General features: G+C 34.1%; 1 protein-coding gene across 7 annotated transcripts in view; it reads left to right on the forward strand.

Moving 5' to 3' along the window:
• Window positions 1-15280, forward strand: part of PCDH7 (protocadherin 7) — a 446943-nt gene that overhangs the window by 240601 nt on the left and 191062 nt on the right. For 3 of the 7 annotated variants that reach the window (XM_043871511.1, XM_043871514.1, XM_043871512.1), the window contains exon 4: window positions 3212-3307. The exons of the other annotated variants lie outside the window; for them this stretch is intronic. In XM_043871511.1, the coding sequence (XP_043727446.1) occupies window positions 3212-3300 (89 nt within the window). In that variant the 3' untranslated portion in view covers window positions 3301-3307. The remainder of the gene's footprint in view (window positions 1-3211; window positions 3308-15280) is intronic. 7 annotated transcript variants of the gene reach the window in all.

Genomic DNA, 15280 nt, shown 5'->3' on the forward strand with positions numbered 1-15280 from the left:
TGATGAAGGTTTAAGGTCATCAAGCAGAGAACAGTAGTCTCATTGCCTAATTAAGCTCTCTCACTTTATATGTTGTTTGATGTGTCTCTTCTACTTATCAAGGTGTGTTGGTTCCCAACCATATTATATGGTCCCACCATATAACCTGCCTGGTTTGACTGACTTCTGACTTGCCAACACTAACCAACCTTCTTCTCACCACGTTACATTAGGCTCTGTCAGTTCCCTTTTCTACAAACTGTTTTCTTTCTTTTATCCTTTTTCCATATCCGACACAGTCTTGAAGAAGTAGCTCTGTGTCTCTTTCTCAAAGTTCATCCCTTTATGTCTTTGCTTTTAGCTTCCAAACACTGAGAAATTTGACCTTATTTTTGTTCCCTACGTAATGGTTATATTTTTTTGAGGATGTGAAGCAAGTCTTGTGCCTTATTCTTGGGCCCTACAGCTTGACATTGTGTTCTCTGTATCAATATGTTAGTATCGGTATTTCTACTTTTATCATACATTTTTCTAAGAACAGAACCATAGACAGCTGAACCATAGCATTCTTTGTGATATTCTCATTTTATCTACATGACCAAATTCCTGTCCTTTTGGAAAATCTCTTTACAAATTCTCGATTGCCAATTCTACTCCTTAAGATCACAAATCATTTTTCTATCTACTTTTAATTTTCATGCATCATATTGTATATTTTCCCTTTTCTAGCCAGGTAAAAATCTAGCTCATAAGATGGCTGATAAGCATATTCCTAAGGAATACCCCGTTAGTACCAGGGATGATTTTGTTATCCTGGCTCCTACCTCTTAAATAGGAAAAAAATAGCTTTCATTTTTATTTCCCTTAATCCATGAAGCTCTGTTCTCCACTCTATGAATTTATGACTCAAAAATTTCTGTTTAATCTTTTTGATTACCATTCTAGGTTGTTTTAGTTATTTATAAACTCAGATATTTATAAAATCTTTTTATATTACTTGTTACACCTTGATAAGTTGTACTGTGAGCGTTCATCTCTGTTTTGTGTGTGTATATTTATTTTCCAAAGTTTCTCATAAGTACACCTTTGGTTATTTTTGTATCTTTCACAGTGTGGTGCAAATTTCCAAATACATTACCTCATGATAATCTACCCTTCCTAAGATCAAAGGAAGAACTTAGTGTATATAAAATCCTATGGTATTAGGGATTCATGTACAAAAACTGCTGTGTTTCATGCTAGACTCAAGTTTTTTGCCATAAATTAAGAACATGTGAGCCCCTTTTATATTCTGCTTTGGAAGATTCACACACTTGATTCTTCCAAAGATAAAAAGCTGATCCCCAAATAATCAATCAGGAATATTTAAATGTAGGAATAATTAATTATAACTTTGTTACTTTGATATTACTGGAATATGTGGCTTTTAATTTTGGAGGGGAGCTTAAATTTTAAAATATGTGTGATGGCAATTAATATTTTTAAAATTAAATACGAAATTAAAATTATAAGAAAAAAGCAAAGCTATAAAAAATTATGTTCAATCATATCAAAATAAATTTAAGTTTACTACTTTGAGTTTATTTAATTCAACAGGCTTAGATAATGAATGTGCCTTCAGAATTCTTTGATGCCAATCTATCTGATAACCAATTAGTTTCCAAATTTCTCAATTCAAGGCTGACTAATACTAAGTATTAGATGGATATGTATTTTAAACAGAGATGATGCCTAATAGTAAGCAGTGTGTCAGAGACCAAAAGAGCTGAGTAACTGGAAAGTTTTGAGACATCCTGTCTAAATAGGATTAAGGCAAGACCAAAAGGATTATCATGCTGCAAACCTCAAAGATCTTTGTGATAGCTGCTCTCCTAAACATTTAGATTAATGGTCAGAATCACATTCAGAAGCAAGAATGCAAAGGTATTCACATAAATCCCTGTCTTTAGAGAAAAACTCAAGAATATCCCAGCCCTTCTGTAGATATTACACTAAAAAATGTATGGGTGTGAGGAGTCAAAACCATTTTTTTTTTAACCCCCAAAATTAATTCTATCCTATCTTTTACATTACAATGCTTAAGGCTTTTTTAAAAACAGTTTAGGTTCACAAAAACACTGAGAGGATGGTACAGAAATTTCCCGTACACTCCCTGCCTCTACACATGCATAAACATCTCCATTACTAATAACCCCAAGTGGATGACCTCTTCTTTTCTTCAAAAATATACATATTTTTAATAAGCTTATCTCCAGGATGTATAAAAGCTTCCCTAAATCTTGTAAAATGTCATTTCTCATGTGAAATTTATATTTCAATATAAACATACAAAGGCAAAGATTTCTCTGAAAACAAATATCAAGAGCAAAATATGTAGCAGTATGTGTTTTTCAGGTGGTATTGTCTTTTATATTGATTCATTAAACCAGTTGATCACTACTAAAATTCAAAGAGTTTAGTATTATCATCAATGTTTTATGAAAGTTTTTCATTGTACTTCTTTTCATATAACTCTATTTGCTTTAAAAAATTACATATAGTTCAGATTAAACCATGTCTACAAAAATAAAATTAAAACATAAACCTTTTTACAACTTTTACTAGTTTGGTCTCTTGCAGTATATAGGGATTCTACTAAATCTAATTCTTTTTTGTTAAAATAACAAGTTGAAGTTGTTTTGATATAAAAACTACACACCCTTAGGAGAATATAATAAGGAAGATGTGTTGTGAGCATTTAGATGTATGGCAATTAGATGGAGGCAGAACAAGTAAATGGTAATAATCCTACTGTGTGTTGGGGGAAAATAACATACCCATTTGGTACTATTTATCCTGCAGTTTTTTCCTTAAATCTGTTGTAGAAAAGAAAAACAAAAAAGAAACAAAACAAAACAAAACACTATACCCACATATCAAAGTCCTGCCTAGTCCTGCCTTAAGCTACCCTGTCTAGTCAAAAAGTGAGAATAAGATGGTAGCTCATTACATGTAGCAGCCCCCATGTCCCAGACTCAGAAGAGGATAGTTGATAATTGGAGAGTGATGAGATTAACGCCATTCAAAATACCTAATTTGTTTAAATTATCTTTGACATTTATCTAGATTTTTTAAAAAAGAAAGAAACAAGCTCAGGGTTTTCGGAAGTTGTTTCATTGGCAAGGCAATGGATGGACACCGTGTAGAGGCTGCTGATTTTCCCTTTACATATTTCCCCATCTCCCTTCCCCAGGTGTTGCTGCCATCACTACCTTTCCCTTCCTCCCCTTTCCTCATGGCAAGACGCATGGAAGAAGAGTGCTGTTAAGGCCTCTCCATTAACCAACAGGTATGGTGGTCCTCATGAAGCAGTGCAGCTGCCCCCCTTCTGCATTCTCTGTTAATAGTCTATCTCTTTTATGTCGAGAAAACTCATGCACCCACTACATAGAGCCTACTGATAGAGGAGAATTACACAACTTGAGTAAATCTTTAGCTATTTCAGCATGCTATTTCAGAATTCCCTGCACAGTTGTAGATGCTTTTTTTTAAATGTAAAGGATTACAGAAAAACAACCTGTATCATTTTCAGAGAAAGGTGATATGCAGTTTCCTCAACTGATTGTATAGAAAAAAAAAAATGGACTTTTCAATGTTTTACAAAGACTTTTTATATGACATATCTTTGGAAATTGTAAAATGAGAATATTTTGTGAGTTCTAACTCAATTATTTTAGCATTTGAACTTTCAAAAGCATCACAGAAAACTGTATGTACTTTAATTATAATGCTTATTCATCTGGTTATAGAAAATTAGGTATGAGCCATTTCAGTTAAATCTAAACACTCCACAAATCAAGGTCATCCAGATGTGGGAGCTGAGTGTAGGCTAATGGCATTTTTGCATTAGCTTTCTTTTGTCAGCTCAGCTGGTGGCATTTGAGGGAGGTGGGGGAGGGCCTTGGTCCTCCAGCCAGCTCAAGTTTACCTCTTTCAGGGTGATAATTTTGAAAGGAGCTAAGCCCTCAGGGCTCAAACTCCAGCAGAGTCTTAACCTATAAAAACACAAACTCTAAGTCATTATGGGAAACGCCCACCTTCTTGATTTCCTTTTTCACCAGGGGAACTGGTCCCCCTTGCTCCTGCAGGGGCTTGTTTTGAGGGCATGTTGGGCTTTGCACTACACCTTTGTGACTCTATTAGGATCTTTGAGGCAAGGAACTAGAATACTGCCTTTGGGCTGGGAAGATTATTGGTAAATGTCTTTAAAGAAAAACAGTGAGTGTGTCTATAGGCGTGCCTGTGTGTGGCAACACTACTTATGGTATTCCTTAGAATAGTAGCCAAAGTAAGACTTGTTTGTGTATATAAATGAAGCAAATTCTTTACAGGAATTTTCACTGATGTAACCATTGACCATTAAAGGCTGGAACATAAATCTTATCCCTAAAAGCTCTGAAATCATTGGTTGGCCTTCTTGATCTCAATTCTACCTACATTTCTAGTCCTTACTTTATGCACTTACCCTGGATATACACTCTTCTGGCCTACCCCATCTTTCCCAAGGGCTAGGCTATAATCTTCCTTGCCCACAGACCTTTGCAATGTTGGGTCCTTCCATCTGGAGAGCTGTTTCCCCAGGTCTGCTTGGAAAATTCACACCAAAAGCAGTAACAGGAAATGTGCGGAGGGTTTTCTGTGCGTCCAGCACAGTGTAAGTAAGCTTAATAATCCCTGTTAATTCATTCCACACAAAGGAACACAGTTAAAAATTGTTAATATTCATATTTAAATGATAAACAGTGAGACTTAGAGAAACCTAAAGTGGCCAAGATTACTCAGAATTGACTAAAATGCACTGTGTCTTTTGCAGAGTCTCTTGTTTCCTCCCCAGCGAAGCTGGGCTTCTCATTCATGTTCAACTCTTAAGTTTCTATGATTCCATCTTATCCTTTATGAACTCTGTCCACAGTGTTTGCTACTCACTAAAGGTTGAACAGATGAATGAATTTTTCGAACACAGTCATTCTTCTTTTCACTTTTGTAGGGACCCTTCTCATCCACGCTTACCTCTACCCTCTTTATTTCCCTTCATTTGTAGCTCTTGACTTTTATTAGCTTCACAGATGACTCAATATATTTTATTATAAAAAATAAATCATTCTTCTCCCTAAATTTAGGACCTACAATTAAAAACCAAGTAAGTATAATTGAAAACATAGACAAAAAGATCATTTAAATTTTATAAAATTTATCAAATCTAGTAGTAAGAAAAGAAGCATAGATATCCTTATATCTCACATGGAATGCAGACAATTCAACCAAAATATTTTGAAGTTTTGAGGAAAGGTTGTCAGATAAACTTTTTTTGTTGTTGTTATTTTATAGATAAATACAAGAAATATGCACCACACAGCTAGAGTCTTAACAGGTTACATACAAGAACAGAAAGAAATAGGGGAGTAAAATTAGATGAGAAAAAGAAGGTAAACTGAAAAAGAAAAGAAAAAATCTTTGAGAATTTAGAAACAAAAAGATCTGGGGGAAAGTGAATACACTGAAAAGCAATAAAAAATTGAAGGAAACAGATCACTGAAAACCACAGACACTGAGAGGACTTTAAAAAAATATGAAAGTAAACTTTTTGCAGGGGAAAAAAAATATCAGTGCAAGTAGAGAAAAAGGACTTTATTTATGAGTTCATGTTGCCTTTATTCTTAGAAAAGCCTTTGAGGTAAAATGGCTGAAAAAAGAAAGGGGAGTTAAGATACATTGCTTTGTGTACACTGTATTTTTCTAGGATTTTTTCTGTGGAAACAGTGCTTTTGATAGCAAGATAAGGGCTTAAGCATTAACTTGGAGCTTTGTACTTAGAACTAAAAAGGTTATGCCTAGAGGGCACAATTGAGGCAGGGATTAATGGAAAATTAGGGTACAAGTCAAAATACCCTTTCTTAGACTTTCAACCAATAAGATCTAGAATTAACCAATTCATTAGCTCTGTGAATATAAGGATCAGTTTATATCTATTTTTATGTGAGTGCCTGGAGCATGGAATGAATGTTTGCTGAATTAATCATGGAATTTTAAGAGTTGGTAAAGAGATTATCATCAGCCAATCTGGTTTTAGATTATTCATGCATCCCTCAACACCATCATAAGAATCACTAATCTCTGCTTGAATGATTCTGGTGAGAAAAAATCTAGAGGTAGCTCACTCTATTTGGGGACATCTTTAACTTAATTTTTCAGCTTTTTCTTATATTGAGCCAAAATTTGCCTTCCCAGAACTTGACTCCATTTATCTTGAATTTTTCCTTTGGGAAAACACAAAATTTAAGTACCATTCCTTCTCCAAATGTACTCCAAAAGTACTTCCAGCAACTGAAATTCAGGTAGACACTCCATCATAATGGCTAGTTATATAATGTCTCTGTTTCTCTTTTTTCTAGTGTATAGCCCCAGTCTTTCAAATTGTTCTGTTAGTTGGTTGCAAATCGTTTTAGCATTCTGGTTATTCTCATTGGGTACAAAATACTTTGTCAAAAAAAGATGGAATGCAGGATGGTCTCCTTCAGTTTACATGTCTATATTTGTGCAGTATGAAGAACCCAAAAAATCTGTTTAAATATTTCAGGAAACGAAAAGAGGTACAGTTTAAAGCTGCATATATTAATACCTTTTATCTGAATTATATACAATAAATGTATGATTTGGCTAGTATATAGTATAATATATGAGTAAAACTAATACAAATGCATAAAAATGAATGAAAAAAATAGAAAAAATGAAATAAAAAACAATATTTGATGAAAGTGAAAGAGTTTATATGTCTCAGTGATAAAGAACCCACCTGCCAATTCAGGAGATTTAAGAGATGTATGTTCAATCCCTGATCTGGTTAAGATCTCCTGGAGAGGGCATGGCAGCCTATTCCAGCATTCTTGTCTGAAGAATCCCGTGGACAGAGGAACCCTGAGGTCTCAAAGAGTCAGACATGACTAAAGCAACTAAGCGCACACACAGAAGTCTCTACTTTTTATTTCTTAATTGATTAAATATTTTGGTTTGAGTTGGTGCCTGAAATGAGTTTTCCCTTAAGATGCTCATTCATCATTCTAACATTTTTGACACTAAAAAATACATGGCTTTATATGGGTAATATCAGTGGAAATAAAAGACAAACAGAAAAGCAGAAGAAAGCAAAAACTATTTTCTCAATGCAAATTATTGACTTTAATGACTAAATATGGGCTCACACATGGATGTCAAACTAGAGCAAAAGAAGTTTGAAAGATGTGTAAAGGATGCCTCGTCAGATATGGAGTTTCCTCAATAAAAGCTAATGTAAAGTAAATTCTCTATGCATGTGAACACTTTTTTAATGCCTAATTGCTGTCAGTGTCCTTTGGTGAGTCCTATTTATGAGTAGATTACAGCACTGTCTCAGAAGCACTGCACATCTGCCTTTCTATGAGTGTCTATACAGAATATATGGCCTTTTCTAGAACTGGGAGATTCAATTAATTTGCTGGCAGAGAATACTTTTTATGCTACATGACTTTTCCCTGACCCTACCCAAGATTTCAATTTTCAATGCGCTTCATATATTATAAACCTACATATTCTTAATGAATGTCTTCCACATGGTAATTATAGTGCTTGACTTTATATTTTCAAAAGCTCTAGTGCCTACATAAATTCTTACTTTATCATACTCAATGTTGCTTTGTATGACCAAAGGAAGTTCTCAGAAAAGTTCTGCTTTTCTCAGATTCAATTCCCAAAATAATACCCTTTTGATATTTGGTTACACATGAGTCTTAGGCAAAATTCTTAAAACAACCTTTGTTTTAAGGTTGCTCTGTCTATCGCTGCTATTGAAGATGTTTGCTATGTGCATATATGTAATTTAATATTTTAAAATTTCTTTTAATATTTTAGAAAGAGAGTAGTGAAACATAGGAAATACATGTTAATCATTTAACCTTTCAAGACCTCACTTATTTCACCAAAATAAGGAATTTAGCTAACTGATCTTTAAAGTATCTTTCAAATTTTTACAGAATATAAAAGACTAGGAATTTTTGAAATTGGGATTTTGGTCTTGGTTTGCCAGTTAACAGTATTTAACCTCCTGGGGAGCATGGTTTCCTCCTCTGTAAAATATGAAAACCAAGGTAGATGAGGGATGTAATCTTTAGTGATAGCATGTGTTGACCTATTTTTCTTTCTGGAGCTTTCTCTTGAGAAGGATTCTAAGAATTTGCATTGACTCTGTGGCATGGTTGCTATGATCATGTGATCAATTAAAATTCATGTTACAGGCTTCTTAATTTCTAAGAAGTCTTCTAATTTAAATAGAGTTTGATGATTGTTATCACGTAAGTTTTTATACTTTTTCCCTTTTGCATGTATATACAGGTACTTTTTGTGCTTTTAAAAATATGTGAATCTAAGGAAATGTTTGATGTACTGAGGAAGACAGGTTGAGGAGATGACAGTCATTTAAAAGATATCTGGAGCACTTTAATGCAGAAGAGAGACAAAGGATTTAACTTATTCTTAGTGATTCCTGAAGGCAAGAACAAATGCTAGTAGGTGTAAATGGTAGAAAATTACTTCCTTCTAAGGAGAAAATGTATTATCTTAAGAAATGCTCAACAAACTCTGTTCCGTAGAATAGTCAGTATTCTGAAACCTTTGTCATTGAATGTATTAGGGCTAAGGTTCCATGATAATTTCCCAAAATCATTATTAAAGGATTTCATTCATAAGATTACAAATTAGACAACACAGATTCGAACACTCATGCTCTATGATTCTATGATAATCATGAGATGTAATAACAATAATTCTGTGCTAGAATCTGGATAACATAATTCTCAAAGATGTCATTGGATTAAGAATTTTTAACATAAGTCATCTAATTTTCAGCCAGTGCTACAGTGTTCTGGTGACACGCTTTTATCTTGTTAAAGCTACCCTTTGAAGACAAAGTTACTAATTTTCATTTTGGAACCATCACTTCTTTTGCTTCTGAAGATATGTCTGTCCTCGTTTTGAATGCTGTTTATCTATTATAGTGAAACTTACTATAACGGAGTTCTAATAACTTGCAAAAGTAATTTAATATTTGATGGTCTTCAACTTATTAAGGTATGGAATATAAAACATTCACTTTGAATCATAAATTATTTTCTCTGGAAGAAATTATTTTGTCTGAAAAGTCCTCATTTTGAAATCTAGTTAATAAAAAAAAGTAATTTTTCAAGGTCATTGAATTAGTGAGAGAGCTGTGATCCAGACTTTTGAATCCCAGTTGGGGGTTACCAAATTTATTGAAGTATCTTGCTTAAAAGTAGAGATCTGGGTGAGTTGAAGTTGACACTTCCTTTTATGTCCTTGGATGCACTGTTTATCTGGAATCAGCAGGATGAAATAGGAAAGCAAACAATTTTATTCATAAGAAACAGAAAAACACTCGGTAGAGTAGCCTGCTGTGCTCTCGGGAGAGGCACGGAAGTTGGCATCCTTTTGCAAAGCTTGACTTTACAAACATTCTTTGTATTCAACTAATAGTTTTTGCCAGAAGTGAAACCATTCAAAGATACACTCCAACTTAAAGCCAGGAGCTGCCTAATAGGAACCATTCACCACCATTTGTGGCTGGGGACGCCACACTGCAGCAGCCCTAGAGTTTACAGCAAGTAGAGCAAGTTACCATAGATTCCAATCAGAAGCCTTAACCAGGCTCAACCATCATTATTTAAGCTTGCCTGTCCACTCTCATCAGGACAACAGGCATCAATTAAATAAATAGAATATCCTATTATAAAGAGAATTGTTAACACAGGCACATTAGCTGCTTGTAATAGGATATTAACTAATTGACAGGGGGGGAAATGTCCTTAGACACCATAGTGCATATTGCTCAGGATTTTAATTCTTTGTGATCTTTCTTGAGTATAATACCATGTTAAGCCAATGTGTTTAAGTAATGAAGAAAATGCAGGAAAATATTTTTAAAATGAAGAAATGTAGATTTAATTTAGAAGTTGTGCCACTTTTGTGAGGCTAATGGAAAATGGCCATAGTGCTAAGGGTTTACTGATTTCTGAATTTATAATTCAGAATTAAAAAATGAGATTGGAAAGACTGGTGGTTTTCCAAAGGTGTTTTGAATCACCTATTTTAAAATTTATTTATTTATTTTTTCTGATAAGCACCATACTGTCAATGACATTTTTCTTATTTCTGAACTGCTTATCAATAAGACATTGTCTATTATATGTCTTTAAATATGTAAATTAAATAAGTTTTGCATAGTAAGTATCTTTTAGTATATATCCATAACACCTTTTCTTACAGGGAGCTAAATTTCTAATCTTATCATGAAAATCAATGGAAAGGTAACTTTCAGCTTAATCCATTAAGAGTTTGCTTTACTGAAAACTCTGCTGGATCACATTAGGTTACGGGAAAATATCCAAATAGTTTACACTTCAATAGGAATGAGGAATCAAATCATTTGGTGATGTTTTGTCATGCTTGAACTTAAGAATTCAGTGTTCTTGACTCAGAGACTGAGAATGTATCCTGAACTGTGATGAGTAGATGGTTGTTCTAGAAGAAAGTAAAGACAGGGCAGACAAAACTAGGCAGAGCAAAGTACATGTGCGTGGAAAGAATAAGTGAAGTAGGGGGTTACAGTTTTTAAATGTGTTTATCTTTTAGTTAGTTTGTTGTGTGATAAGACAAGCAGGTGGACTGGGAATGTGGGAAAGTAAGTGAGGGAGGAAGGAAATTCATAATATCCTGCCAGGCCTGCTCAAGAGGCCTGACTATAATCTCTTCTCATATTTCCAGAATATATGTCAGGGATATATGAGTGTTATGTAAATAAAGCAACATATAAAAAAATCAAAGAATACAGAATCTGTATATGACCAATCAGGTTGCCTTAATAGTGGTATCAGGCTATTATATATCACAAAAGAAATACATTTTTGAATGAGTAAATTTGTAATTCATTGCTTTTGGATTTAAAGAATAACTTTAGAAAACGAAATATATTTTATGTAATAAGATTCCCCTTTTGACAAGCCTCTTTTAGTTTTAAGGAGTTTTGTGTAAGTTATGAGGAGAAAAATCTTTATGTATTTTTGTCCAAGCACTTTAAGTCAAAATTATAAATATTTATAATTTTCATGAGAGGTTCTTTAAATTCCTTAGTGCTTTGCAATTTTCCAAAGTTCCACATGCAAGATGTCATATAATCCCATAATAACAGCTTATTATTCTCCTACTCCTATATTTTTCCTTGTATATACTCCTGTAATTTGAGAGAATTTTAATATTTATCTAATTTAATCAATAAAAGTTAGACCAATAATTTCACAATATAAAGCATTGGTATAATTAAAATAGTGACTGGCAAAAGCCAAAATTCAGATCATCTCCTTACCTATTTTAAGAATAATTCTTTTAAGGAAAGAAAAAGTACCTTGAACAGATAAACGTAAAAGTATTTTACTAAGTATGTAATAATATATTTTTCCAAATGTGTATATTTGTTAGCTATTTTATGTTAATGTAACCAATAAATAAATCTAACAGTAGTTAAAGAATGTATCAATTGTTTAAATGTTTGCCGCACTTTATAATGGGATCGTGCTGCTTATTGTCTCAATAGTGTGAGACTCGAAGCACTAGGTTAGCAAAATTAGATGGTTGAGAAAATTTAAGAAAGTAATGAATCATCTATGACTTTATATAAGCAACACTGTCACTTTCCAAAAATGTCATTTATTAGACATTGCAGTGATGCTATAATATATGTTTAGCTTTTACCTCCAATTGTAGTTTATTTATGAGATTCAGCAATGAAAATGACAGTGTTTTAAAACTTTGCTTATAAATTGAGAGTCACTAAAAGCAGCATTTTAGCAATATAAGGATTTTTTAAGCCAAGGATTTATTATAAATAACTGTGAGATTTCAAGAGTAGTTTATTCTAAGGAAATTTGTTGTATAAAAGCACCATTACTAATTAAAATGATTAACTATTTTCAGGACTCTCAGAAAGTCCAAATATCAAAGATACAAATTATTGGTCTTATTAGACAAGTTATATATTTTTAGGAAAAAATAGTATTAAACATCAAATTGCTCCTTGCTGAGGATTTGGGGAGAAAGAAAAGCATAAATGATATTTATTAACTGTTGTGGAGTATACTTTGGCCTGGCTATAGTGTATATGAAAGAATGTTTTTTGTAGTTGCATGAAAATTATATTTATAGTAAAACGCATATATTACATATTCTTCCAGAAGTCTTAAGGCATTAAATCTGTTTTCAAGTGTTTGTGGGTTACTTGCCATGCCTAGTACCCTGGCACATAAGGACTTTGTTGGCAATGAAACTTTTAGATACTTAAACTGCAAATGAGAGATCCTTTTTTTCTGAGATAGTTTACAGTGCAAAAAAATGTATGCCTTCATCTACTTTAGTAAGTGGTACAGTGCAAAAAATTATGTCTTCATCTATTTTAGTGAGTTGTTAATATTTCTCCCTTTTACTTTGAATCTATTTTAGTGAAGCTATTTTGTTATTTACTTATTTCTCCCTTTTATTTTGAATCAAGAATTGAGAGCTTCCATTTTATTTAGCACAGTCCTAACTGACAGGGAACAGAGATTTAATGAGTGATTGACTGGCAGAGCAAAGTACTTACACTGAATTGTCATCTATTAAATTTTGATATTCAGTCTAACCACTCTTTGTTCTATTTTCTCACCTGTAAGATGATAACATAGTAACATACATCAAGCTCCCAATAGCTTTTGTAGGCATTATATTCTACTGATGCTTTCAAACAGAAAGGGAGGGGTAAAGGAGGAAGGAAAGAAACATTTTCTACTGTCTTATAAAAGGGTCAGTGCCCCACTGCATGTGGAGATGCTGCATCCCAGCAGAGAGGGCATTAGCATTGTTGTTGTTGTTTAGTTACTAAGTCGTGTCTGATTCTTTGCAGCCCCATGGACTGTAGCCCACTAGGCTCTTCTGTTCATGGAATTTCCCAGGCAAGAATAGTGGAGTGGGTTGCCATTTCCTTCTCCGGGGATCTTCCCAAACCTGGGACTGAGCCCTCATCTCCTGCTTGGCAGCAGATTCCTTACCACTGAGTCATCTGGAAAGCCCCAGAGAAAGCATAGAGTATGGATATAATACAGCACTTCACAGTAAAAAATAAATTTAAATGTCGATAGACTTAAAGAAATTCTCTTAGGAATGAAATGGAAAATGAGAATTGGCTGCAGTAAGAGATGAAACAGGGAACCATGCAGACACTAGGAAGCCAGGCAGTTTATTAATGAGCAGAATGCTCCCTGTGGCACTACTTCCTACTGCTAACTGTAGGTGGATCTCCTTAGACGTAGCCACTTTGGGGCATAATCTTCTAGAAAATTCTTACACGGGTGGTCACAGTAAAAATACGGTGAAGAAATGTTAAGTTTCATGCCAAATGTTAGAGGAACAATCCTTGCACGTATGATTGTTTATTGAAGGATAAAAGAAGATGAATCAAGTGTAGAAAAGGTTGGGCTACAAAAAATTTGCAAATAGAGATGATCAGACAAAATATAAACATGAAACTGAAAATTAGGTGAGAACTCTTCATTCTGGAATAAGAGTTAATTAAAGTATCACTTATTTCTGTGCATTTTATTTCCTGTCCCAGAATTTTCTAGTTGTTATTGTTGAAAATTAATTTTGGATGCTAATGGGGCCTCCTTCATTTTTCATGTGAATTTCAGTTATAGTCACATGATTTTTACACAATGTAAAATGAGAAAATAGTAAGTAGGGCCATATATGAGACCAAAAATATCTCTACTGATTTGAAAAAGGAAAGAATTTATTTTTAAATGTTTTAATCTGAGTAAACTGAGTTAGATCTCATTTTGAATATGGAAAAAATTTAATTACAGTTGATTCTGTTAAAGAGTCTAGATGACTAAAATATATGAATTAAGAGAAGAAGAAGGCATAGTTGTTATTTTACATTGAAATGAAAATATATAGGTTTATAGATGTTGTAGGTGGACTTTTTTCTCTCAAAAGTCTTTGCTTGCCATATAAATACCGTCACTTATCATTTCTTGGGAACATTTATAAGATGTTGACTATATTCTTAATAACACTTTTAAGTTAATGCATTTGTATTCACATTTTATCCTTCAAAAATGATTTAAAGTGGCTTGTAAAATGCATTATAAAGCCTTGACAACTTGTCATAGTTTTATTATGACCTTATTATGATTGAAACATATCTAAGTCTACCAAAACCACAGCTCCCTTCACCTCCTCCACTTATTGTTCTTGTTATTTGAAAATGTCATCTTGGTGACTGCTCATCTCACATGAGTGTTGTCAACTGGCATGAACCATACTGGCAAGAAACTTATCTCTTGGTGTCTTGACCTGGTACCATCTCATTGTTTTTACTGCCATCCTCCTGCCACAAAGATAACCAAACCAACTCATCTGTCTCGCGGATATGAAGAAGCTGTCTGCTGCTGCCTTGTTCAAACAGAACATGCCTATAGAGTGTTGTTATTTTACATTTCATTTTAATAACTTCAGAGCATTTCCTGTGACCTAACTAATCTCTCTCACTCACCTCTCTACCCACAGAGTAATGTTGGCAATCTACATTTCCCTTTTCTTAATCAATACTCCACATTTATTCAGTGCACCTGTTCTGAACTTTATATTGAAAATGAAAGTGTCAGTTGCTCTATTGTGTCTGACTCTATGACCTCATGGACTATAGCCTGCCAGGCTCCTCTATCCATGTGATTTTCCAGGCAAGAATTTTGGAGTGGGTTGCCATTCCCTTCTCCAGGGGATATTCCTGACCCACGGATCAAACCTGGGTCTCCCACATTGCGGACAGATTCTTTATCATCTGAGCCACTCCTCTTCTGAGCTTTATTTTCAGTTCAGTTGCTCAGTCATGCACACCAGGCTTCCCTGTCCATCACCAATTCCCAGAGTTTACTCAAACTCATATCCATTGAGCTGGTGATGCCATCCAACCATCTCATCCTCTGTTGTCCCCTTCTCCTCCCACCTTCAATCTTTCCCAGCATCAGGGCCTTTTCTAATGAGTCAGTTCTTCCCATCAGGTAGCCAAAGTATTGGAGTTTCAGTATCGGTCCTTCCAATGAATATTCAGGATTGATTTGTTTTGGGACTGACTGGTTGGATCTCCTTGCAGTCCAAGGGACTCTCAAGAGTTTTCTCCAACACCATA

This window comes from Cervus elaphus, chromosome 17 (genome assembly GCF_910594005.1).
Source record: "Cervus elaphus chromosome 17, mCerEla1.1, whole genome shotgun sequence".
Taxonomy (NCBI): domain Eukaryota; kingdom Metazoa; phylum Chordata; class Mammalia; order Artiodactyla; family Cervidae; genus Cervus; species Cervus elaphus.